Below are 24,288 nucleotides of genomic sequence, written 5' to 3'. Positions count from 1 at the left end.
TCTTCCCTACTGGATGGTGGGAACCCCAGTGATCTTCTGGCTCTGCCAGAGTCTGGGGAAGCCTCTGGCAAGGTTGGCTACCCTAGCTCACTTCCAGGCAGCCCAAAAGAGAAGGTAGCCCAGGGGGTAGAAGAAGCCAAGAATCAACCACCAGTTGCAGTTCCCAGGTGCTCCAGCCACCCCCTACTCCATCAGCCAGGGGTGCAGTGAGGGAGATACAGTGGCCAGCTACACTGCGGGCTCTATGCCTACTGGGCACACAGCACGGCACTGACTGCGCCAGGACTGGAACTCATGTGTTCCGGGCCCCTGGCCCCAGCCGTGCTGCCTGTTGTGTCAGTGCTGGGAGCTACACTGGGAGCTAATTGTTATTATCGGCATCACAGTAGCAGCTAGGATCCCAGGCATGGACTATGAGACATCAGGCCAGAGAGCACTGCAGAGCCTCCAGTAATGAATGGCCAGGGCCTCCTGCAGCAGCCCAGCCGTGGTTCAGTACAGACCCAGAGCAAGAAGGGCCCTACTCACTGAGCCACCATCACCATTCCCTGCAATGTCGGCATCTTCCTTGAGACTTCCCATCCATGCTTTGCCCATGCCCTGCTTGGTTTGTAACGTACAGGATGACAGTATGAGACAATAGGGCAGCAAAACTCAGATTTGCATCTACATATTTTCCCCTGCTTGTGTTCTCCACGTGCAGAAAGACAGTAACCGCTTCTCACACACTGGCACATTAGAAAATGTTGGTTTTTATTTAAAATATGTTCACAGGCTACAGCAAGACAGCATCTATGCCCCAGATGTCAACCGCTGGCCAACAGGTGTAGTTATGCAATTGGAGGGGTGGGGGGGAGAAGGACATGAACCATTCACTGGATCTATATAAAGACTTCTGGATTACAACAGAGATAAAAATAGAAGCAGCAAGGCTGGGCTGTGCATGCACCAACTTCAGCTGCTTTCCGCAGTCATTGATGCATCAGTACTTAAAGTTCTCAGCTGTGGTGCTGCGTCAACACACACTCCTCGGGCAGGCTGGAGTGAAGAGTATGGGTAAAATCGCACCAAGATTGCATGCGACTCTCAAAAATACTGTACAAGTGATTGGCGCAGCAAGACGTGGCTCCAGACAAGGGACTGGGACATCGGGGGTTGGACTAGATGACCTTCTGGGGTCCCTTCCAACCCTGATATTCTATGATATTCTATGACAGTCCCAGGTCCTCAAAACGAGCTTCATGACAGCATCATTAGCTCCACCCTGGCTCCTCCCCTTCCTTTGGCCACAAGGACCACGAATGGCTCCAGCCTTTGTCCCCAGCCTCCTAGGAGGGAGAGTGGTGTGTCTGAATGGAATCCTCCCCCATGCTACAGGATTGTGACATCTACAGGGCCATTCCTACCCCAGGTCTTGTCATTTTCACTTCAGCCTGACCACGCTGGCGGTTCTGAACGGCATTTCCTCCTTGGTTGAGGTTACAGCCCGTCTGACTGCCTGCTGCTGCACTCATTGACATTAATACTTCAGTGGGAGAGGGCCAGTCTTGGGTGGTGGAGGTAGGTAAAATGCCTCAGTGATTTCACTGTGATCTATCTGGGGGCTTACAGAAACCAGGCTGCTCTTTTGTCTGCAATGCCTTGCAGCTGCTGGTTGGAGGACGCAACTCAGGGTAAGAAGAGCGTCATGGCAGATCAGGGACACTCGTTTCACTAGTGGATTGCAAATGTTCTCCTCCTCCCCAAAACAAAACACCCAAGACACAGAGTGCAATAGCAGGACCAAGAGCTTCCTCAGGGACACAGGATTAGATCAGAGTCCAGTATCCTGTCTCCACGAGCAGCCAAGATTCCTCGTGCGTCAGGGGATGGCAAACCTACCTACTACTGCACCTGGCCAATTTACAGGAGTCCTTCACTAACCACAGTATTTAACATCGGCAACAGGCAGACATCAAAACAGGATCAGGTTCAGCAACAGTCTGAAAAGGGGCGAAGAACGGCTGCTTGGTGCAAAGCTAAAGCAAGTGGCAGAATCTGTTAGCCAGCGCACACACTGAACACCTCAGTGCCCACACCCTATTTATCCATTACAAAGCTATTGCTGCCCCACATAATGGCTGATCCACCTGCTGAGCCTTTCAGGGTGTGTCCACACTGCCATTTGACACCTGCAGCTGACCTGTGCCAGCCGACTTGGGCTCCTGAGGCTCAGCTGCAGGCCTGTTTAATTGCCATGTAGACATTCAGGCTCAAGGTGCAGCCCAGGCTCTTGGACCCTCCCAGCTCGCAGGATCCCAGAACCCAGACTGCTGCATGAGCCTGGACATCTACACCACAGTTAAACAGCCCCTAAGCCCGAGTCAGCAGGCACAGTGCAGCTGTGGGTTAATTGCAGTGTAGAGACACCCTCAGAGACTAGCTACTGGAGTGCGCAATCCAGTCACTAGGAGATAGGGCGTGAACATGCAGTTATGAGGACTGTTCAAAGGGCCCCAGCAGACCTTTCTCGTCTCCCAGTCACACAGCTCATGGGATGGTCCCTATTCTTCTCCTTGCATCCCAGCTCAGGAAGATGAGGTCTTGGGAAGTTATTGGCCCATCACTGAGAGCTTTAATATTTGCTCATTTCTGGGTTATTGCATTGGGATACATTTCCCGACTCTCTAAAAATAATAAATACCGTTATAAAATTCTAAAGGATTGTGTGCTTATGTCCCATCTCCCAGAGGATCTGAGCAAACCCGTGACTGGCAGCTAGCACGTGGCATTCAGAGGTATACTGGAAAGGGCTGTAGAAAGGGATGTAAAGAAGAAATAAAGTCCTATTCTCCTGCTGGAGTAGCTCTGGCATCCCAGCTTAGAGCTCTCCATTTTAGTGACAACAACACTGGAGGGGAGAAGGACAAAAAATTGCAGCTAGAAAATGGAACAATAAACTGCAGCTAGAAAAGTAAAAATGGAATGACTGGATGACAACTGAAGGCTAAATTGCAGCTAGAAAAGCCTCCAGTCTGAATTTAGTTCAGTCCTAGCCCAGTGTCAAACCTCCTGTTCCTGAGCTCACAGAGAAGCTAGCAAAAGGCCAACTACGAGCTCATCTAACTGAAGTTAACATTCTAGACCTTGTACAATGTGGATTCAGGCCAGGACACAGAAATGAAACTGGCCTAGTGGCACTGATGGGTGATCTCTTGCTGTCAGTGGGCAGACAGCCATTCTCCTCCTCCTGAGCCTTTCTACAGTGTTCAACACGGATGACCGCGAAATATGCTGTCTGGCCTGAGAGAGAGGACAGTAGTCCAGGGTAATGAGGTAAAATGGCCCGAGTCCTTCCTGTACGAACATACCCAAAGAGCAGAGATGGACAACTGCACCTCTACCACTAGACCCCCTCACTTTGGGTTTCCACAAGGATCAATTCCCTCACTGGTCCCTTTTGCTCGGTGAACTGGTCAGATGACATGGACTCAAGTGCCAACAATATGCCGATGACACACAGCTCTACCTATTGTTCACTACATACGAACACACGCCTACCACCAAGACGACTCAATGCTTGGATGAAATCAGCTCATGGATGAAGAACAGCTGGTTGATGCTAAACCCAAGAAAAACAGAGGTGATGCTGGAGGGTGGGGGAACATATTTTGAAGAGTTTTCAGCCATGGTGGAGTCTCGTTTGGCTGAAGTTCACACCCACAATTGGTCAATTTCAGTCCATCGACTTAGGAGTACTCCTGGACTCCTCACTGACAACAAGCTTGCATGTCACAATGGTTGTAACACTTTTCACCACCTCTGGCTGGCTAGGAGACACCATCCCATCAGTCCTGGCCTCAGTTATTCACACCTTCATCACCGCTCAGCTGGCCTGCAGCAATGCAATATACCTGGGCATGAAACCTGCAGTGCTTAGGGAACTCAAACAAGTACAGAACACTGCAGCACATCTCAGCACCACAGGCTGCTGCGAGCACCTGTCCTCTGCTCTCTATGCTGGCTCCCCTAGCATTTCCACTCAAGTTCAAGGCTCAGTCCTTATCTTCAAAGCATTCAATGGACTGTGCCAGGGTATCTAAAAAACCATTTAAGCTCTGGGATGAAGACCTTGGTTGACAACTTTGCTCCTCTGTCACAATGGAACCATTACAAGAGTAAAGCTCATCTTTGCGGGAGACAAACCTTTCTCCAGGGGCAATCAGAGCCTGTGTAATGAACTCCCCCAGCCAGGACAAAGGGCTACCACAAACCTTGCCTCTCTCTGCTCCAAGTGCAAGGTGTGTTTCTTTGATGTCCATTCTGCAACTGGTGTATTTATTTAATAAAAATAAGATTAAAAACACCCCTACCAAAACAAGACATTCCCCTGCACGTGCTGCTCCCTCTGGGGCGAGGATAAGAGAACAAACACGGGGCAGATGCATAGTCACATTGCTTAATGCCCAACTGGAAGGTGCCCACAGACTATGGTGAGGAGTGGGGTATAAAAACCTATATAGGATACTACATTATCGGTTCTTTCAGTGGAAAACAGCTGCAATGGGAGGGGGATCAGGAGAGCCCCCAAATCCTAGGTTACCTTCAAATGCTAGTGCTTGGAAACCTCTCTCTGCGCAGCGACGAGTGGAGTCCCAGCCCCACGCACCACGCTAGCCCCCAGCTAGCTGTGACAGAACACACGATGGCACCCCTAGTTCTGCGCTGCACTGCCCTCCCCTAACAAAGGCCTTGGGACAAGCATGCTACTCAAACAGATCCCAAGTCTTCAATAAGCTCGTCATATGGTCCTACCCCTCCAGAGGGGAGTGTTTGAATCCTGCTGCAGGAGCCCTGCTTAGCCTGAGCTGATGGCAATGGAGCAGAAGTAGCTGCTGACCCTGCAGCAATGGTTAGGTTAATGGCAGTTGAATGAGCTCAGCCCAGACACCGAGGTTAGGCCATGGAGCATGTCATTCTTCTTCTGCAGGTCCTGCCGCCGCCTGCAGAGACCCTTCCGCAGCTCTGCAAGTGCTGTGCTTTGAAGCAGGAGTCAGCATCACAGTGCTTCTCCCTGGATGGCACCATGCAACACTGCAGTGCCACTGCAGCCCTCTCTCTCCCCCAGGCATCCTGCTGCTGTCAGGAAGCTGCCAGCACTACCGCCACATTTCAAGGGCTGTGGCTAACACGGTCAACATGCACCTCCGCTAGCTGCAGGGGTCCTGATGTCAGTGTTTATAGGGGATGGGGCGAAAGCCAGAAGCAGTCCTACCCAGGCAAATGTGCAAGAGGAATTTTGATGGCCAATTCACAGGCAAACAGTTCCAGCGATGGAGGAGCAGAGTGCTATCTGCAAAGCGAGCCCACTGCTCGCTGGGACCTCATCCCCAGGAGCATGGGTTAACGTCACTGGAGGGGTTTTTTGTTAAACACTGAAAGAGATTCGTACTCCAAAAAGCTGAGTTGTCATTTGTGCAAGACAGTGAGTCAGACCATGCCCCCCAGAAATGATCCCTGGCATAAAGCAGCATTTCCTGGCACTTTGTTGCGCTCCGGCCAATCCTCACGCCCTCCTTGCTAGCTGTGCTCCGCTCCTCTCCTTTGTAAGGTCGGCTGCCGGGGCAGGATGGGAAGCGGGGGATGGGGACGGGGGTGGGGAACAGCGAAGGCAAGACACAGCTCCCTGCACAGCTCACAGGTGATGTGGCACTTCGTTTTAGCAGTGCTTTCAAACACAATCAACCCAAAGACCAGATGCCTGATGCGCACACACACCGGAGAAGAGGGGATTGGTGAGTATTGCTGGCAGCACAGCCACGCTCCAGCAGCCTGCGCACAACTGCTGGGCGCATCCCTTCTGGAACGACTCACTGAGGGAGTCCCGAGCACCCTGACGCCAGTTACACGAGCTGCTTGCTGGTGCGAGGCAAGTGCTGCATCCTGGTGCCGCTTACACCATATTGTGTCCGTCTCCCACCTTTCGCTCCACAGATCCCAAAGCGCTTCACACACGTGAGCGATGCAGAGACGGCTTTATTTAGCATGAGGGGCTGATCCAATGCCCGCTGGAGCCAATGGAAGTCTTTCCATTGACTTTGGATCAGGCTCCTAAAGTGCATAAAGAAAAGGAGTACTTGTGGCACCTTAGAGACTAACATTTATTTGAGCATAAGCTTTCGTGAGCTACAGCTCACTTCATCGAATGCATGCAATGAAGTGAGCTGTAGCTCACGAAAGCTCATGCTCAAATAAATCTGTTAGTCTCTAAGGTGCCACAAGTACTCCTTTTCTTTTTGCGAATACAGACTAACACGGCTGCTACTCTGAAACCTAAAGTGCATAGTTACAGTGGCTGTATGAGAGCTGCTTCTAGAACACTATGCAGGCTGGACTCTTAATATGCATCAGCCCAGCCAGGCTTTTAAATGTTCATGAGCTCAGCCTCTTCCAGCATGGCACTCATGCCTCCCATCCCATCCCCCACAGCTCCATTGTCCCCCATGTGCAGCAGGGTTTCTGCTCAGTCCCTGCACCCCCCCAGGGATGGCGCAGCATCAGACCAAAGAGCACTGGAAGTTTCATTTAGATATTGACGACACAGAGCTTCAAGGGAAACATAGACACAGCTATTCCTCCTGCTCCATCTAAGGTGTTCACTGGTTCCTGATCGCAGCAGGGCTACATCCTACTACAGACCACCGCCCAAGGGCCAGCTGCAGGCCCACCTCTCAACTCTCCTTTGGGGGTGCTCCCATACAGCCCTCTCCTGTGGTTAGAAACTTAGGGTGCTGAGGAGCCTCATGTGGAGAGCATAGTGTGCCTGGCACCACCATCAGACAACCGTCACTCCAAGTTTGGACTCAGCACTGCTGGTTACTGGCCAAATTCTGTATTGCCTTTAAAGTGCAGATGCCTTTCAAACAGCCCTCCTGAATCTTGCTCCAAACTCTTCCTCTGGCCTCCTCAAGGAGCCAAATGAGGGGGTCTAATTATAGCCTGTTCATCTCCCCACTGCTGAACCCTACCCAGTGCAGGTCGGCCTTGCTTGCATCTGCTTGCGGATGGGCAAGCTGCCCTTTCCCTGGATTGCCCAGCATGACCGAGTGTATTATTACAGTATGGCACATACTCTGCACAGCGCTGGATAGGGCTGGGCTTTGGGGTTAGCGAGCCACCTCATCCCTTTATTTTCACCTCTCTTCCGCCCTGAAGGAACGCTGGCACAGGGACCGGGGTACGTTTTGGAAGGGACATGGGGCGGTTAAACATGATCTATGCTGCACACGCTAGCCTCACAGGGGATATGAGTTGCACAAGAATCCCCACAACTAACACTAATAACCAAACTGCTATTGCCACCCGAAGAACCAAACTTTGGCAGGTATCGGGCCAGGAGCACTCTAACTCCTGTCTGGCATTTCACTGGAGCTGTAATTTTTACACTGAAAGTTGTTATGACAACTACAGTAACTGAGCTATTGCCTGAGTATGAACACTGGCACCTAAGCAGAGATGCATTCAGGACCTGGCTAGGCCAAGGTTCAGTGTGGAAGAGTAATGTGGAAACCCCAAAGGGCAAGAGGAAATCCATCCTGAGGAGAACTAGCTGAGTGTGGGATGTGTGTTCTGGGAGAACAGAACATGCCTCAGCTGTGTCCCCAATCCTGAGCTCCGTAGGGAGGGTCAGTCTCTGCTCCCGGGATTTCTCACTTAACTGAGGTCCACGGTTGTCCTTGAAAAAGAAAACAAAGCAGAATTAGAAATAAAAATTATGGTAACTTGAACATTGAGTCATCCTAGGAGTGGGCCCAGTGGTGTCACACCAGAAAAGCCCAGTCACCTGTAGTCTGGTGTGCCACCGTCCGATGGATGCGACGACGGCCCAATGCTGGTGTCATAGTGCTAGAGTCTCCCGCTACTATGGTGATGCAGCTCTGGGCACCGTGCGTCTGGGCCAAAGCCAAGGCCTCTTGAAGAACATGTCGTTGCACTAGCACCGGGCTCTCGCCAATTGAAAAGAAGGGGAATCCTGCTGGCAGCAGCTAGGGTTATACTGACAGTCTGTCCCTGCTTGAGCAGGAGTCTCTCCTGGTAGAAAAACAACAGTATTTGGTCCTAATTGTGCTGATCAAGAGCGCAGCAGATTGTGTGCTGCTGTGACACCTCCTATGCTCAACAGAGGCGATTCCTGGACCATCGAGCTACTAACTGTTCTTACTTGCTCAGAATCTGATTGGAGATGCAGCTCGAGCCGCTGTCCAATGAAGCTGCACCCAAGACTCTGATAAAAAGTCAAGACTTGGGAGTGGGTTTGGTACAAACGGGTGGCTGTCATTTGGAAGAAGTGACTGCATGGATGGCCTGCTGGGCTCCAGTCCAATCCCACAGCGCAACAGGCCAAGGGAGGGAGGGATGTGGAGGTTTGCCATTGCAAAGGGAGGTGTCACAAGCCAGAAGTAATGCGGAATAAAAGACTGAGCAATCCTTGATTCAGACTCTCTCTATGTTGCAGCCACGCTCACCAGCAGAACGCCCTGGAGATCTGTACACAAAGTGCTATTTTCCTGTCAAGGTCCATTGTGAGCCACAGCTCCGGGGCAACCGTCACCTGCAAACAGACATACAGAGGAAGATGAAGGAAAGCAACCCCATATAGGGCCCTGCCTTCACTCCAGACCGTCCAAGGAACTTATTCTTGGCATTGTGTGAGGGAGGGGTGATGAAGGGCAGATCCTATCTCTTAAAAGACCTATCACATCCTGTAGGGGGCAATCCACAAGCGCCATTTCCCTGCACTGCAGCAGGTCGCTGTCCAGCACTCTGCCACTGACTCTTTGCTGCAAGGACGCTGATCTGGAGTCATGGAAACTATGGGTCAGGTCCTGCTCCTGCTGGAGTCACTGCACGAAGATCAGACCGTAAGGTAGTCCTGACAGGTCCGCTGCAGCAATCAGCAGGGACGTGTTGTAACTGCACTAGAAATGTTCTCCCACACCCAGGAAGATGCTGAGCCACTACTGTTGTGCTGGGGGATAAGAGAGGGCAGGCATGACACAGGCACTCGGAGCGAGACTATATCTGACCACAATCACGAGCATTACAGGGGGAATGACCCATCTAGTTCTTACCCATCCAGCATCTCCTGCCAGTGCAGGTCTGACAGCTCTTCAGTGCTTGGTCTCATGCTACCAGGGGAAGCAGCACCAGATACTACTCCTGGGGGAATTTTGCACCACTGCGCGTGCACAGAATTCATGTCCCCCACACATTTCTTTGCTTCCCAGCAGAAAAATGACTTTCTGATGGAGAAGCAAAGGGAAGCTGCAAGAGCAGTCAAGTGCCACTCCCTAGCTGTACAGGTACATTGTTTCGGGCACCTGAAGCAGCCATCAGAGAGGTAAATCATTGCAGGGTTGGGGACACCGCAGCCAGTGGCACCTACCCTAAGCAGGGATCAGCTGCTAATCCCAGCTGGGCTGGAGGCAGGAGAGGATGGGACTTCCGCTCCCCCTACAGGGAGTGGCAGGGGCTGTGTCAGACCCACCCCCAGAAACCTCCCCCAGCTGCAGGAAGCTCAGCATACTCCCCTGCTTCCTGCCCCCATCGCGCCTCAGCTGCAGGGGAAGGGGTCACTGTACTGGAGTTGCTCCTGCATTCACCCAACCCCCATGCATCCCGATCTCCCATACTTAGACACCACTGCCAAGCCTCACCCAGAAACCCCCTAGCCCTCCATACCTGAACCCCATCCCATTGAACCTCAACCCCGTATCTGGAGCACCCTGCACCCAGACCCCCTGCCTCAGGACCTCCACCCCTGCACCCAGACCATCCTCCACTGAGCTCCCTGCACTCAACCCCACACCCTAATAAGCCCCCACCCTCCTGCACCACCCTGAGCTACCACATCCAGATTCCCATGCCACTGACCCCCAACCTGTTGCACCCACACCCCCAGCACCCACACCTCCTTGCTGAGACCCCCCACACTCAGACCCCTCCACTGAGCCCAATCACTTTCACCCTGCAGAGTCTCATTGCCCCTGCACCTGGAATCCCCCCCCCAAATGAGCCTGTGTGCATCCAAATCCCCCCACACCTAGACACCCCCCCCACTGAGCTGCCTGCACACAGATTGTCCCACACAGAATCGTCTCACCCCACACCTGGATCCCACCCATACTGAGCCCCTTCACACTTGCATCCTGCCTGGATGAGCCTGCCTGTCCTACACTTGGTGTGCCTGATGCAGAGGGGCAGGGCCTCAGAGTGTTTCTGGGGCAGGCCCAGGCCTTGTGCTGTGTCAGGGTTGGGTGCAGCCTTACCACTGACTCTGTGTCCCAGGGGTGGGGAGACTGCAGGGTGATCTCCCACCTCTGTGCAGCCAGTGGCCTGTGCTCCCCATTGCCATGCTGGAGCTCTGCATTTGTTTATCGACAAATAAAACTTGCAGAATTTTAAAATATTGTGCGCAGAATTTATAACTTTTTGGCACAGAATGCCCTGAGGAGTAATTAGATATGCTGGATCTGGGTGAGAAGGTTGCTCACGTTTGTTTCCCTGCCAATGCTGGGAACAGCACCCAGCCCAGAGGTTGGTGCTAGCCACAGGCCAACGGCAAGAATGCCTCTCACTGGCTCCCTTGGCTGGGAAGCAGCAGCCGCTGCTCCTCAGGACTGTCCCACTGCCAAAGAACCAGTCCCAGCGATAGCAATGGGACCTTCCCCAGGTCACTTGAAATAAAATCCGTTCTGCTGAGTTAAAGTCAGATGCCTCGCTGCACAAACTACAGGTGCACTTCCACATGGAAGTGCAATGAATAAAATGACCCCTGCAAGGTGGGAAGGAGCCCAAGTGCATTACAGATGGCCCACAGAGAGCACTGCGGAAATGCCACCAGCTTCAGGTGGAAGGCAACTGTCATTCTGACGATGCACCAGAGAGGGAGGTTGTGGGTAGGGGGAATATATGGGATATGGGCAGGACACTGCATCTATTCTGTAATGCACAATAGGATCTTTACTGTCCATAGCCCATAAGCAGGGCCCTTGATTTTATTGTTTAGGCACACCCCAAAAACAAAGTCTGTACAAAAATGGCCCTGTGGGCCCCCTATTTGTCACCCGAGGGTCCCAGAGCTGAGCACTCCCCTACCTCCGGTGTCCACGTGAGAGGTAGTCCCGATTCAGAGAGCAGAGCTGCTGCTCCAGACGGAAGATCCGGAATGCCAGATATGATGAGGACACAACCAGGAGGCAGATCCTGGGAGCAAAGACAGACAGGAGCTGCAGGTTAGGACTGAAAGCCTCGGAGCTAAAACTTTTCCTACTGCAGAGGCTGGGTTTTCCTGGCCAGAGCATATGTGGCCCAAGAGAGAAGGAAGGGACTAAAACTAAGGGGGAGGTTTCTCTATTGGAGACACATTTCTTTATTTAGTTTGTGTCTTTACAGAGCGTCATTCCTTGAGACAGCATAAGATATACGGCACCTCTCCATCTCTCCACGAGGCCACCAGATGCAGCACGTTACCCGCCAGAGCTGGGAGACTAAACTCCTGGGCTGCATGCCGGATATACAGTCAGTGGTCAGAAAGCCAGCACCTGGGGCTAGACAGGTGTTAGCAATTCCAGTGGGCACAAGGGACCAATTCTCAGTTGTACCAAGATCTCAAGGTCCCTTTCTGGCAGCGGCAATAGGCCTTAAAGTGGTCACAAGATCACTTCTACCAACCATAAGGCCCATTTTACAATGCCAAAGTGGTGTAAAAGAGCCTCAGTGTAAATGGGAATCAGGCCCATAAAGCAGCAGCACCCAGCCGTTCAGACTCAGAATACAGCCAGGGATGTGATGGAGATTTCCCTTAAACGACATCGGTGCAGGTGAAAAGGGGCTGGAAGTAGAGCCCCAAAGAACAGAAGTGCTCTAAAGCCACAGAACAGGCAGTAGCAGTGCAGGCTCTGCCCCCTTGCCCCCCTGCAGCAAGAGACTGGAGGAGACTGGACTAATGGGAAGCTAACAGAGCAATCCCTATAAAGTGCACAAATGGCTAACGGTCCAATATCCCTGGGTTGGCACCTTCCAGCTGGGGAAGCATTAAGATCTGAGTTCCCAGGCCTGGGGCATGGGACAAGCTAGTAAGAGAGCTTCGTACAGATGGCTCAGCACTCACGAGGGGAACACAAATACCCTCAACAGTCCAAGTTGTTCCGGGGCAGAGCATGGCTAACACAAGCTGAGCAGCCCATGGATAAGATGAGCATTTGGGGGGCCTCTCACCTTCCACGGATCTAAATCATTTTTACAATGCAGCCATGTTGCCAACCCTGCTCTCGTAAGTTTCAGCCCAGTGTGACCATGCTAGCCCAGCTGTGAGGCATTCAACATCCCTGCTAGGCTCTGCAGCTACTTCCAACCTTCTGCTGAATTCCTCTGACCACATGCTCTCCCCTCTCCCCCTCCCCACCTTTACTCCTCTACTCTTTGCAATCAGCGGAGCAGGCTAACGCTGCTGCTCCCATCCTGCACTGATGCTAACCTGACCTTCCAGCACAACACACTGGAGCTGTGCTGGGGGGCAGCAGAGCTCCACGGATGCAGCAAAGACAGCAGCTTTGAGACTTCCTGCAAGGATCTGCATCCGAACCCGACCTGAGGAGAGTTGGGCTACAGAGCTTTTCAGTAGGGGATAATAGAGAGCAGCAAAGAACAGGGATATGGTCGTGTGCAGTGTGGAACAGAACGCCTGCAATCAGAGGCAGATTAGGGTTTTATGGGGCCCTGGGCCAGAGCAAGTGGGGGCCTCTCCCCACCCCTTCCACCTGCAGTCCCCCTGCCCCTCCTGCCAAGGAGTGGGGTTGGGGCATAGGGACTTCCCTTGCTCCCTGGCAGGAGCGCCGGGCGGATGGGGAAGTGGGGTGTGCCCATTTTTCTGGGCCCCATTGGCTAATCCACCACTGCCTGCAATCCCTTTTAAACAGTGGAGGAAGCTTCCTCGCTGCTATTCTCTCCCCCACCCCCACTGCCAACGTGTTGCCAAGAAGGTGGCTCAATGCCACGCCTTCTCCACTGCTGGTGCCAACTGCGACATGGATCTCTGTCTAGATTTTCGACTGAGCCCACATCATCTCACACAGGCCGCTACAGGATTGTCAGACGGTAACAACTTTCAGTTGCTATTAACTTGGGTGTGACTGGACCAGTGAGCCCTAGGGAAAGAGATCTGCAGCCAGTGCACATGGCTCCCCACTCTGCTCCCATGTAGCTGTCTGTATGCGGCATGCTTACAGTACAATGAAGATTTTCAAGAGCTGATAATCAGATAGTCTCAGCTCTGCTACATAGTTTGGTTCCTCCTCCAATTCCTCCTCTTCTGTGTTTATTGCACTTTCTGAAACAAAAGCAAAGAGATGCCTAAACGAAACTGACAGATTGATGGTTAATCTAGCTTAAGGACCCTATTCAATTCTCTGAACCAGCCTCGAACAACTACAAAGCCGTGATACACCCTGCACTCCTGATCATTCACTACAGTTCTGTCCCTAGGGAAATGCATTTCTAATCCCTCACCCATTCAATGAGTTTCTCTGTTTCAATTCCATTATACTAAGAACCTGTTCGATATTCACCACATCACCTGAGGGACGCCCAGCACAACTGAAGTATCTCCTTCGAGAGGAAAATTATACTTACAAAGTAAATGCCTTTAATCCTTTGCTGCTCGGTTCAGGCACGAAGGTACCTTCCCAAAGGGCAAGTCCTGCTAAGACTCATGGCAGGTAACAGCATGAAGCCATGAACATCAAGGAGAGAAACATCCCTTTCAAAAGCAAGGCTGTTTGGGCACCTTCTGTAGATTTCCTGACCCACATTTCAGGACGGGTTGACCAAACCCTCTCACAGTCAAGGAGAACATGGCTTCTACATCAAGATCTCCAACAGGGCAATCCAACCAGAGCTAAGCTCCTAAATGTGCTAATTACGCCCCAGGCTCAGCACTTCTCTTCTCTCATCAGAGCTGGATCTGAGGACTCTGCAAAGAAACCTGCTGGCAGCTTTTTGTGCTCTTTCTGCCTCAGACATGTACTGGGCAAGAGTTGTATTCAAACAGAAATCTCCTCTCCCAAGGAGGTGGCTCTGTTGGACAGTCCACTTCAGCTATGGTCTTGGCTAGGCCTCCTGATCTAGGGAGAGGTCATGGGGTCCTCTCCCTGAGTGCTCCTCAGGGGATAAGTTGCAGAGCAATGCACAGCAGCCCCACATGCACCTTCACCGTTAGTGAATGAGAGTTACGTTCCACAGAGCCCACGAAACCGCTCTGACCTGCGCACACCCTTTGCATACGCTCTCCCCAGAGCTCCAATGGGAATATTCCTCCATCACATGACCAGGATTCCCAAAGGAAAATTTCTTCACATAAGAGGCAGCAGATACTACTTTATCCTTCCTTGGAGGTCAGTGCTCCCATCTCCTGGACACTGTTTTCGTGTCCTCCACCCACAGATGGGCACCAGGGCTGTACAGGAGCCAGGGGAATGTATTCTCAGTTATGCAGCACCTGGCAGAGGTTTGGTCTATTGGGCTGTGAGATCTAGGAATGCCGAGTTTTAATCCCAGCGCTGACCTGTATTCGTTGTGTCCCTAACCAAATAACGTCGCTCTTGTGCCTCTATTTCCCCATCTGTAAAATGTTTTCAGTACAATAAGCCAAACAAACAGTCAAAAGGAGCACAGTGGCCAGAGAAACGTCCCCAAAGGCCAATCACAGCAGTGACTGTAAATACACTGCCGGAGATGGTTACTAGCTCTAACCCTCTGTCCCCAGCATCCCTCACCTGATACCAGGGGCTCCTCAGAATTAAAAGAGCTGTCCTTGGTGCTGAGGCTGCTGATGGACGCTCGGTGAATGCACTGATAGTCTGCATCTGGGAGAGATAGGGAGAGAGATGCTGGGGAAACCTTCCTCCACTTCACTTCTGGGACGATCACCTCCTGTGGAAGACACTGAACATTAGCACCACACACCTCCACCCCCACTGCCAGCAGGCATCAGAGAGAGCCTGGGCCTCCAGCATAGACCATCCAACACTGGAAGCAGTTCCTAGGAGAGGATCTAAACCCAGGGTTCTCACTCTGTGAGGCACGTATCTGCTGGGCTGCTGTCTCCAGCCTGTTCTGCACAGCTGCGAGGCCCCCTCCAGGGCCTGTCTGGGCTGCCACTACAAGTCACATTCTCATTGCTTGGATTAACAGCCTCAGAGACACTAGAAGCACAATACAAATTCTTCATCAAGTGTTGATGCTGGATTCATGCCAGGATAGAAAAGCACCATGGTGGGGGCCAGGAGGGCGTCCTTCCCGGAGCAGGCAGGGCTCGGAGTGCAGGTCCATGGCAGAAATACCAGGTGAGATTTTCAGAGCAATCTCAGGGTTTAGACAGATCTCCATTAATCTTAATGGAAGGAAGGGACCATTCTGATCAGCAGGTCTGACCTGCTGCATAACACAGGCCAGAGAACCTGACCCAGGATACCTTGTAGCACTCTCCGTCCTGGCCACAGGGCTAGCAGCAATTCTGACCCCCCTCGACTCTCTCCGAGGGCACGCCTGCAGTCTCAGGCCTGGGGTGGAATCCCACTCGTTTCCTGCTCTCAGTCTGGGTCTTGGACTGCAGCGCCCTGCGTCCCAGCCTTGAGTGCTCAGCAGGTCTGACTGGGCGTGGCACCTGCACGTCGCCCTGTGACGGGGTGAATGCAGGGACCAGACAGTTCTCTTCGAGCATTGTTCGATCTTAGCAGCAGGGACACAGCAATGCATAAGAGAAACAGGGTTTTAAAACAACAGTGCGAAGAAGAGCTCTGTGTAGCTCAAAGCCTGTCTGTCTATTTCACCAACAGAAGCTGATCCAGTAAAAGATATTGCCTCACCCACCTTGTCTCTCTGATATTCTGGGATGACATGGCTACGCCACTACTGGGACCATTCCAATATCCCAGGTAGCTCTACAATTACTAGCGCAATAACCAGGTCAGATACAAGAATCACAAATTCTCACAGCTCAGCCCCACGGCTGCCACCCTCTAGTTCGGCCACAAGTTACTGGGCTTATCTTTCAGACACATCCAATCTTGCTTTAAAAGATTCCCAAGTGACAGAGAATCTGCCACATCCCTGGTAAAAAGTTTCCCCAACAGTTAATTACCCTCAGCATTAAAAATCTCCCCTACAGCCTCCACAAAGCATAAACAAAGAGTGAATTTAAAAATCTTTCAGCATGTACAATTTGTGGCACTGCTACCACCCCCTCCTATGCGATTTCAAACCTAGCTACACACCAGCAGACCTGGGCAGAGGCGTTGTTTTATAAATATTTTGACAAATTATATATTGCACAACTTATTTCTGGAGCTCACTATAAAACTGTTCTTAGTCAAACAATGCTAGAGCCTGAGCCAGATTTCTTGCTGGGGTTTAAACGCTTTGTCCCTTTTGGATGTACAGCCTTGCACTACCAAGGTGAAAGCAATCAAATCAGCACACACCCCCTTTTTCACAACTGCAAACCCTAGGCTGTGCATCTTGCCTGCCAGTCGCCTGCAGTGAGTGTGCTCCTTTGAATCCTTCCTTGGCGGATGCACCGCCTTATGCTGGAGCCTATGGAGGCCTCTCTGGGGAGCTGAGGTACCGAGACGTCAGGCTGAGTGTACAGCGTTGAATGATGAGCAAGAACCAGAAGTACTGTAGAGGGTCAGCGATCAGACCAATGTGTAGTGTTTTTCTTTGGCTAAGTGGCTGCGCTGCTGATCTGTACCTTCTGCTTGGTTTGCTTGCATTAATTCTACAGCTGCAGTAGCCTATCAGCATCTGGAGAGATGGGCCTCCCTTCACCCCATGTAGATTTCTGCTATTTGGGGGGCTATGGAGGGGACCTGACTAAAACACTTCCAAGTTCCCATGCTCACTAGCCAAGTTAAAAATACTGCTTTTGCTTCCTTAATTCTGGAAGTGGAAATTTAAGAGGAGATTCAAATTTCACACTGCTGGAAAACAAGAGAAACTATGCTGTCTTGCGTTGTTTACAGTTGGCAGCTCTCAGGTGTGGAGGGCAGCCCTTCCTCCTTGGGAAGTCTGCTCTCCACCCCCTTTGGATTTGAGGAGCCCCATGCAGTGGCTGGGAGAGGCGAAGAGCCATCTCTGTGCTGAACCACGTAGGGGCCCCAGTGGGCGGGTGGTGGGTGAAGCACTGGCAGGATTGGGCCCTTGCTCTGGAGGGGGGACAGTGCCTGGTGTGTGCTGGCTGGGAGATGGGGAGTTCACACAGCCACTCCTCGCTAGGAATAAACTGGCCCCTGTCCAGCCCTGACATGGAGCGGTTGACAGCCACTCCGAGGTGCCACACAATGGGGTTTGGACACAAGGCTGTTCTGCTCTGCTCTCCCCATCCTGGTCGTCAGCTCCCACAAGTGTTTGTGCAGGAGGGGCCAGTGTCTAGGCCTCACTGCAGATGCGTGTGCTGAGCCACAGCAAGCTGCGCTGAGCATAAATCCGACTGCTCTGGGCACCTGGAGGGTAGAGGCAGGGTCCTGGTGTGTGCTCTGTGTCAGCCCAGCTCCCCCCATGCCTCACCCCAGCAGCCAACTGGAAACGCCACAAGCCCTGCTCTCTTGTTTTCCAGCCGCCTCGGCTCCCCCTTGCGTGCCAAGACTGGAGAGCACAGGGCTCGCGCAGCTGTGTGGGTGAAGTCAGCCCAGGCTAGGGTTTTACAAATGCCTCTTCTATGCACTATAGATCCAGAGGTGAGAGGGACGCTCAGAGCCCTGCGAGCAGCTCCTCAGACAATAGGTCTGCTGCATTTCCCTTGACACTGTAGTGGGAGTAGCAACTGCACCAAGCAGTTAGAGCTACAGACTGATTTGCAGGGAGAAGGACTCATGGTATAGCTTGTCCTTTCCTCCACCTCCCCCTGAACTGGCCAGGTCACTGGTCAGCTTCCAATAAGACAACCAACCCCTGCACTGGTCTGTGTTCTAGGAGGATGAATCAAGTCATTGTCTTCAAACGAGGGGTCTTGTCTGGAGACTCCTCTTCCTACCCCACTGATTCATCGTCCTCTGCCTCCAGCTTCTCTCTGCCCTGGAGGTTGGATGGGCTCCCTGCAGAGTCCAGCACACTTCCTATTAGTCCTTCCTTCCTGCCCCATGGCAGGAGGCAGCTGTTCTGTTAGGCCAGGGATCAAAAGCCCCACTCGAAGGATCTACACGAGAGGCATCTTGGTGCAAAGCACTCACACGTGAGCACTGAGTGATTCTCAGAAACCACAGCCACAATGGGTTGCAGAGAAAGCTGTCAGGATGGATTCCTCACACTCAGCAGCACTACCCGGCCTGAATTTCTGGCCAGCTGCTAACAATACAGACCCTGTCCCTAAAGCATAACATAGAAAATGGTCTCAGGTAAGATGCTGCCAGCTTCTTCAAGTTGGCGCCTTAACCCCCAGCCTCCCTGGAAGCTTTGCTGGATGTGCTGCTCTACTTCAAATCTCAGGCTAGAAAACAAGGTGGGTGGGATTTGTGCTCTGGGAATTCCAGCCTGGGGAGCAAAGCATCGCTGTGGCACACAAGAAGGTGCATTGCAAATACTAAGTGTGCAATTGCTCTTACAGATCCTTGTTGGAGGCAGGTAGCTTCACTCTTGCTGTTAAGGGCTTCAGCTACAACAAGACCTGTTAACCGGCAATTCCTATGCTATTACCCATAATCTTGCCTTGTTCACACTCACCATTAACATTATCTATAGGCCAGAACAGTTGTCCCTCATGGGAGGCCTGACTCCTGGAAACACTGAGCACTTTATGGTGCATTAGGGAAATGGCTAACAGATAATAACCAAAGTAGAAAATAACTGGCCGTGATAAAAGATGATTATCAACACAGTTGTAAAACCAATACAAGAGCTGCAAAAGTAATATTAATCACTGAAAGGGCCTCTGCAGCATGGCATGGCATGGCATGGCATGGCATAACAGGCCATGTAACATAAGGAGAGGTGAGCAGAAACAGCAACAGACTAGAGCAATGTCTGCTCACATGGACAGAGACACTGGCTAGATCACCTCTATGAGCTGCCTCCCTGAGATCCAGGTGAGAAAACCTACCCCAATGCTGGAACAGCTTTCAGAATGGATTTTGAACCACTGACAAGCACGCCAGAGCTTCCCTGGCACTGTCACAGCCAGCAGCCTGAGCCGTGAGAGTGCACGTCCCCTTTGCTACGTCTACAGGGGCAGGCACGGAAAAGAAACGTACGTGGATCCTGCTCTGAGTGGATGAAGCAGACAGAGCTGAGCCAGCTTGGGCCCACGAATCACAGTAATCAAGGCTCTGGGTTTTCTCATTTCAGGGTGCAGAGCCCTCAACTGTGGGACAAAGCTTTTTTAAAAAAGCCCCCAGGAGAGAAGAGAGTCATCCCATTATTACAACAGGATCCCATTAAGGTGGGGACCCCAGGGGCTAGAGCTGGTCCATAGACAGACATTTACTCTCCTGGTCACTAGAGTGACTTTGCAGCAGGATGGGGAGCTGAAGGGTTTTGGAAGGCGCCAGCCTGGGCTGAGCAGATGGGATACTTTCCCCTTAGCAATCTGCAGAGATTATCTGACTGCTCCCTTCCACGGGGCAGCCATTCCCCCACAGTGCACACAGAGAGACAGGTCTCCATTTCGTGAGAGGCTGTAAGAGCTTTACTTTGGAAGCTGCTGTTTCTGAAAGCGATGCAGCCTTGTGTGACAGCAGCTGCAGAAAATGAGGATTTCTGAGAGACGGGTGCATCTCAGCGCTCCCTGCACAACACAGAGAAGCAGAGACACAGTTTCTCTGGAGCACATAGCTACCGTGCAGTCACGAGCTTCAGAATCAGGCCATTACAAGAGAAGTCCAGTGGTCAAAAAATCCAACACTTAAAAGCTGATGTCCTAGCCCCAGTTAACCCCTGCTGGAGACTCATTTCCTCTGCAGTGACTTGCATACCAACAGCATTGTAGTGTATGTCAATCTCTGTCTGATTAAAACAAACACCTGTACAACCACCAAGTGGTGCACACACCTTATCCAAGTAACTTGTGCTTGTATTGCTGTAGCCCTCAGCTCTTAGCCCCAGGTCCTTCCAGCAGTTAGTCAACATCACGCGAATGTAAAATAGATCGGAAGCCCTTTGGTCTTCCTAGAACGCTACTGGGTGCTCTAACACCACCACCATTCTCTGACTTTCCTCACCACGGCTCAGGAGGTGTCTGTATCAAAAACTTGATACATCTCAGTGAAAACGTGTCTTGACCAGACTGATTTTTTTCAAAACTCGGGAAACATCTTTGACAATTTCCTACACAAAATACTTGCTGTTCAACCAGCAACAACTGGGACATTCCAACGGTGCTTGTAAGGTCTCAAGCCGTGCAGCTGCCATAGGGATTTCACTCTGGGACAGCACAGTTACCTGCCTTAAAGGCAGAGCTGGTTGGGAATTTTTTTTAAACACCACGTTTTTTCCATTGGAAAATGCCAATTAGTGGAAAGGAAATGTCACAGAAAAAGATCAGTTGCAACTAAACTTTCTTTGGGAAGGTTTTTCAGGTCCTGGTGAAAGAGAGACCCACCACCCCAGAATAGTCAATAGCATTGTGGACAGGGCACTGACATCCCGGGGGAGTGCCCTTGCCACCAAGCTATGGGGTGGCTCTCATTTGCTCTCTCTCTCTCTCGCTCATTATTTCCATGAAAAATCTGAAAAGCTCCAGTTTTTGTTCCAAGGCAGAATGAAGTCAAAATTTTCAAGCCACAAAATTTGTCACAAAATGGAATTCTTATTTTCCAGCCAGCCCTACTTAACATTTCTGCCAACATCTTTGTGTCTTCTGGTGTGCTGGGATTTTCATGTAGAGTTATTTCCCCTGCAAATACAAATAATAAAAATAAAAGCTGATCTTTGAGTCTGATCTGTTGGTGAAGTGGTTGAACAGAAAGTTTAAGAAGAGAAGAAGATTTTAATCTATTGGGATTTTTGCTCATTTAATCATGTTCCCTGCATGTTATGAGTGTTTAGGACTCAGGCCGCTTTATTCAATTTTAAGATCTCAGCTCTAACCAGCAACGAAGAAGCTGTTTGAATGTCAAGCAGATTTTATGTCTATTAACCTGAACTAGACACTTGAACACGAGCCTTCAATTCAGGCATCAACACAAGGTTTTCCAAATGATACTCTTCACACCATTAATATCCATTTCTGTCAAGTCACACTGGATTCTGTCAAAAGATCCTGCAGGCCATGCTAAAAAATGGAGCATAACCGTGACCTTCCCTAAGAACCAACGTTAAACATGATTTTGGCTGTGGGAGGAAGCAGGCAGAGGAGCTGGTGTTCACCACACTCCAGTGCTGCTTTTGGCAGGTTCAAAGCGCATGGGGATTTTATTAAACTTGCTAACACTTCAAACAGATGTTTCACAGCCTTAGTGCAGCATTAGTGCTTGTATGTTCACTGTAGAGGCATTTTACCAGGGGCATTCTGTGATTTTCTATTGTTGTTATTGATTCCTTGTTTACAAATATGGCTCTTACCAGGGATACGGAATCAGGTTCCTCTGTGAATTCTTTCAAACTCAAACTCTTCTTACTTGAAACCTGGAAGAGAGGGAGGAGCAGATGTTACTGACCCACCACCAGGGGATTTCCACTTCTCCGCTGGAAGGCACTGAATGGAGCATCCTAACTAGGACACTCCGCTGCCCCTCTCTCCCCCAGCAGAAAGTTATAGTAACTCTGGGTTCCAAAGCTGCTGGCGAGCCTGTTAAGAACATTGCCAGCATACAAACTTGCCACATGCAAACGCTAAGGGGTTGCGGCTCCTGTACATGTGACTTCTGGAGAAGGGTTTCTGGGAATGGGTTATTCCAATGGAGACAGAGTGCTCAAGCTAGACTGGGCTGGAGAAGAGGTGAATGAGGCGCCAGCAGCATGCGAGTGTTTGTTCTCGTTTCCAAGACTGAACAAAACCAACATAATGTAAAGACACTTTGGCAACAGTCTGGGCTTGGGGAGGATGTTAGGAGCTCCCAGCTTTGAGTCCCAGCGAGCCAGACCCATGACCAGGCTCTGGTTAAGTCATTTCCCCTCTCTGTGCCTCAGTTTTTCCTCCCTGAAAAAAAAGGTAACACTGACCGGGGGGAAGCAAAAACTCCTGAGGCAGAGTTATTTGGGCTCCATTTAATTTGGCTGTCAGGATGAATCAGCAGAAGAACTCCAAGTCCATGGACGATCCTAGTTCCTGACAGCCTGTTACATGCCAGAGGCACTTTTCTGCATTAAGGGTACCTCTGAATTAGACTACACACCCAGATGGCTCAAAATAAAGACATCAGAAATAAGGTGGTTCTTTGGAGGCTGTTTATCCTCACCACCAGGTTAAGGACTGATGGATTTTTTCCCCTCAGACTTTTTTTTAAATTTCCCCTAGGATCTAATTTGTACCACAGTTTTTATTCCAAAAAATAAAACCCCCTGTAAAGAGAGTGTAAGAACACAAATCCTGGCAGAGCCAGTGTTCTTATGCTGAGGTTATCAATAATGCACGGGCACACCATTAGAGCAAGAAATTCCCTTGGATTCAGTCTAATTTATCAGTGACCCAGAAACTGCTGCAACTGGCGGCAGCAGAAATTCAGGCTCTCTTGTGATGCGACACGTGAATTATGTATCACGGGCCCAATTCTGCTCCCGGAGAAGACAATGGAAACAGGATCGATCCCAATGTTATGACATTAGCCACCAAGTGGATTTTCCACAATGTGAGCTGCCACTTGACAAAGACCATCTTCACCTCTAGGTGTAAACTGAATTAGGGACGGTGAAGGCAAGGTGTACATGTTAGAGGATGGCTCGGATAGCTCAAGCAAATGGAGCATCCATAATGTTCATCCAGGTGGGGTTTGAACCTAATCCCCCTCTTCCCGCCAAAGAATAATAATAAAAAAAAAAATTAAAACCCAATCCCTGAAGTGAGTATGTTTTAAAGTCAAGAAAGTCACATGAGTGCTTTATAAAATGCAGTGTATGACGTGAGAGAGACACAAGGTGCATGTACTGGACCAGCTGCTGTTGGTGAGAGAGACAAGCTTTCGAGCTATTCCTCCAGTCTACTCCAAAGGCTGCGTCTCTCAGCATGATAGCAATAAAAGGTATCACCTTGTCTGTCTAATATGCTGGGACCAACACGGCTACACCACCACTGTATAGAATCATGGGCAGTTTAACAGCACAAGTTAGGATATGTGATTTAACTCCCACTGATAAGTCCAGTAGCAACACTGCACTAACGTGTGTGTGCGCGTGCAGGCGCACGCACACACACTCACAGGTAGGAGGCAAATTACATGGACACATGTATTTCCTTATATTAAGCATACACAACTTTCCATCTTCAAAGCACTTTAACAAATTCTCACTCCCCTCCCCCCCATGCAAGATCCCTATTTTACAGGAGGTGAACCAGGCACAGAGAAGTGCAGTCACTTTCCCAAACTCATGTCAGTGTTAGATCCAAGGAGGATGATCTTGTTGCTGAAGTGCAAGACTGACTGCCCGATGCTTCTATTCCCAGCTGCCACAGATTCCCATATGACCCTTGGGCAAGTCTCTTAAGCTTGCCACACCTCAGCTTCCTCCTCCATACGATATTGCTGACCGACCACACAGAAGTGCCGTGGCTGAGTTAAGTCACGTTTCCTGTATTCGTTTATTTGAGGGCGACAGATGGAAAAGCCTTATTGGAACATCCTGCCCACGGCTATGATCTGGCTCAGACATCATCCCACTCTCCAGCGGAGTCACTTCAGTGACTGCCCGAGAATGAAACATTTGGTGAGCTCTGCACTGCAGCAGAACGCACAGCACTCAGACAGAGCTTTACGCAGCAGCCATTTATGTAGGTACTGGCTTAATAGGAGAGGGGATTTGTCTGTGTTAAGGGCAAGAACAGCTCAGCCGTTCTACTCCCCGAACTGTGAACAAGAATCTGAACAGCAGGTTTATCCCCAATGGCCTGGACTCATTTATTATGAATGGAAACATTGAGGTACTAGCATTCCCTGCATGGGGCCTATCTAAATTAAGGTAACTGGGGAGGGGTGGTTGATCTAATGTAAGATTCACGTAGAGGAAACTAACCTCAGCAGCCAGGAACATGCTCTCTCACCCCAGCCGTATCTAGGCATATTCGGAGCCACACGAGTATTCTGGAGAATGTTGGGGAGGTTCGAG

The 24,288-nt window shown here is 50.7% G+C and overlaps 1 protein-coding gene across 1 annotated transcript in view; it reads right to left on the bottom strand.

The window, feature by feature from the left end:
• Positions 1-736: 736 nt before the first annotated feature.
• Positions 737-24,288, bottom strand: part of GRAMD2A (GRAM domain containing 2A) — a 76,078-nt gene continuing 52,526 nt past the window's right edge. The window contains exons 8-15 of the mRNA XM_043493965.1: positions 21,592-21,654; positions 14,814-14,970; positions 13,267-13,369; positions 11,137-11,244; positions 8,505-8,590; positions 7,823-8,070; positions 6,313-7,714; positions 737-6,090 (exon numbers count right to left, since the gene is read on the bottom strand). Coding sequence (XP_043349900.1) covers positions 8,587-8,590; positions 11,137-11,244; positions 13,267-13,369; positions 14,814-14,970; positions 21,592-21,654 — 435 coding nt within the window. The 3' untranslated portion in view covers positions 737-6,090; positions 6,313-7,714; positions 7,823-8,070; positions 8,505-8,586. The remainder of the gene's footprint in view (positions 6,091-6,312; positions 7,715-7,822; positions 8,071-8,504; positions 8,591-11,136; positions 11,245-13,266; positions 13,370-14,813; positions 14,971-21,591; positions 21,655-24,288) is intronic.

The sequence above is a fragment of the Dermochelys coriacea genome, chromosome 10 (genome assembly GCF_009764565.3).
Source record: "Dermochelys coriacea isolate rDerCor1 chromosome 10, rDerCor1.pri.v4, whole genome shotgun sequence".
Classification (NCBI taxonomy): domain Eukaryota; kingdom Metazoa; phylum Chordata; order Testudines; family Dermochelyidae; genus Dermochelys; species Dermochelys coriacea.
The sequence above is the reverse complement of the archived record's forward strand: the minus strand, read 5'-3'. Positions and strand labels throughout refer to the sequence as shown.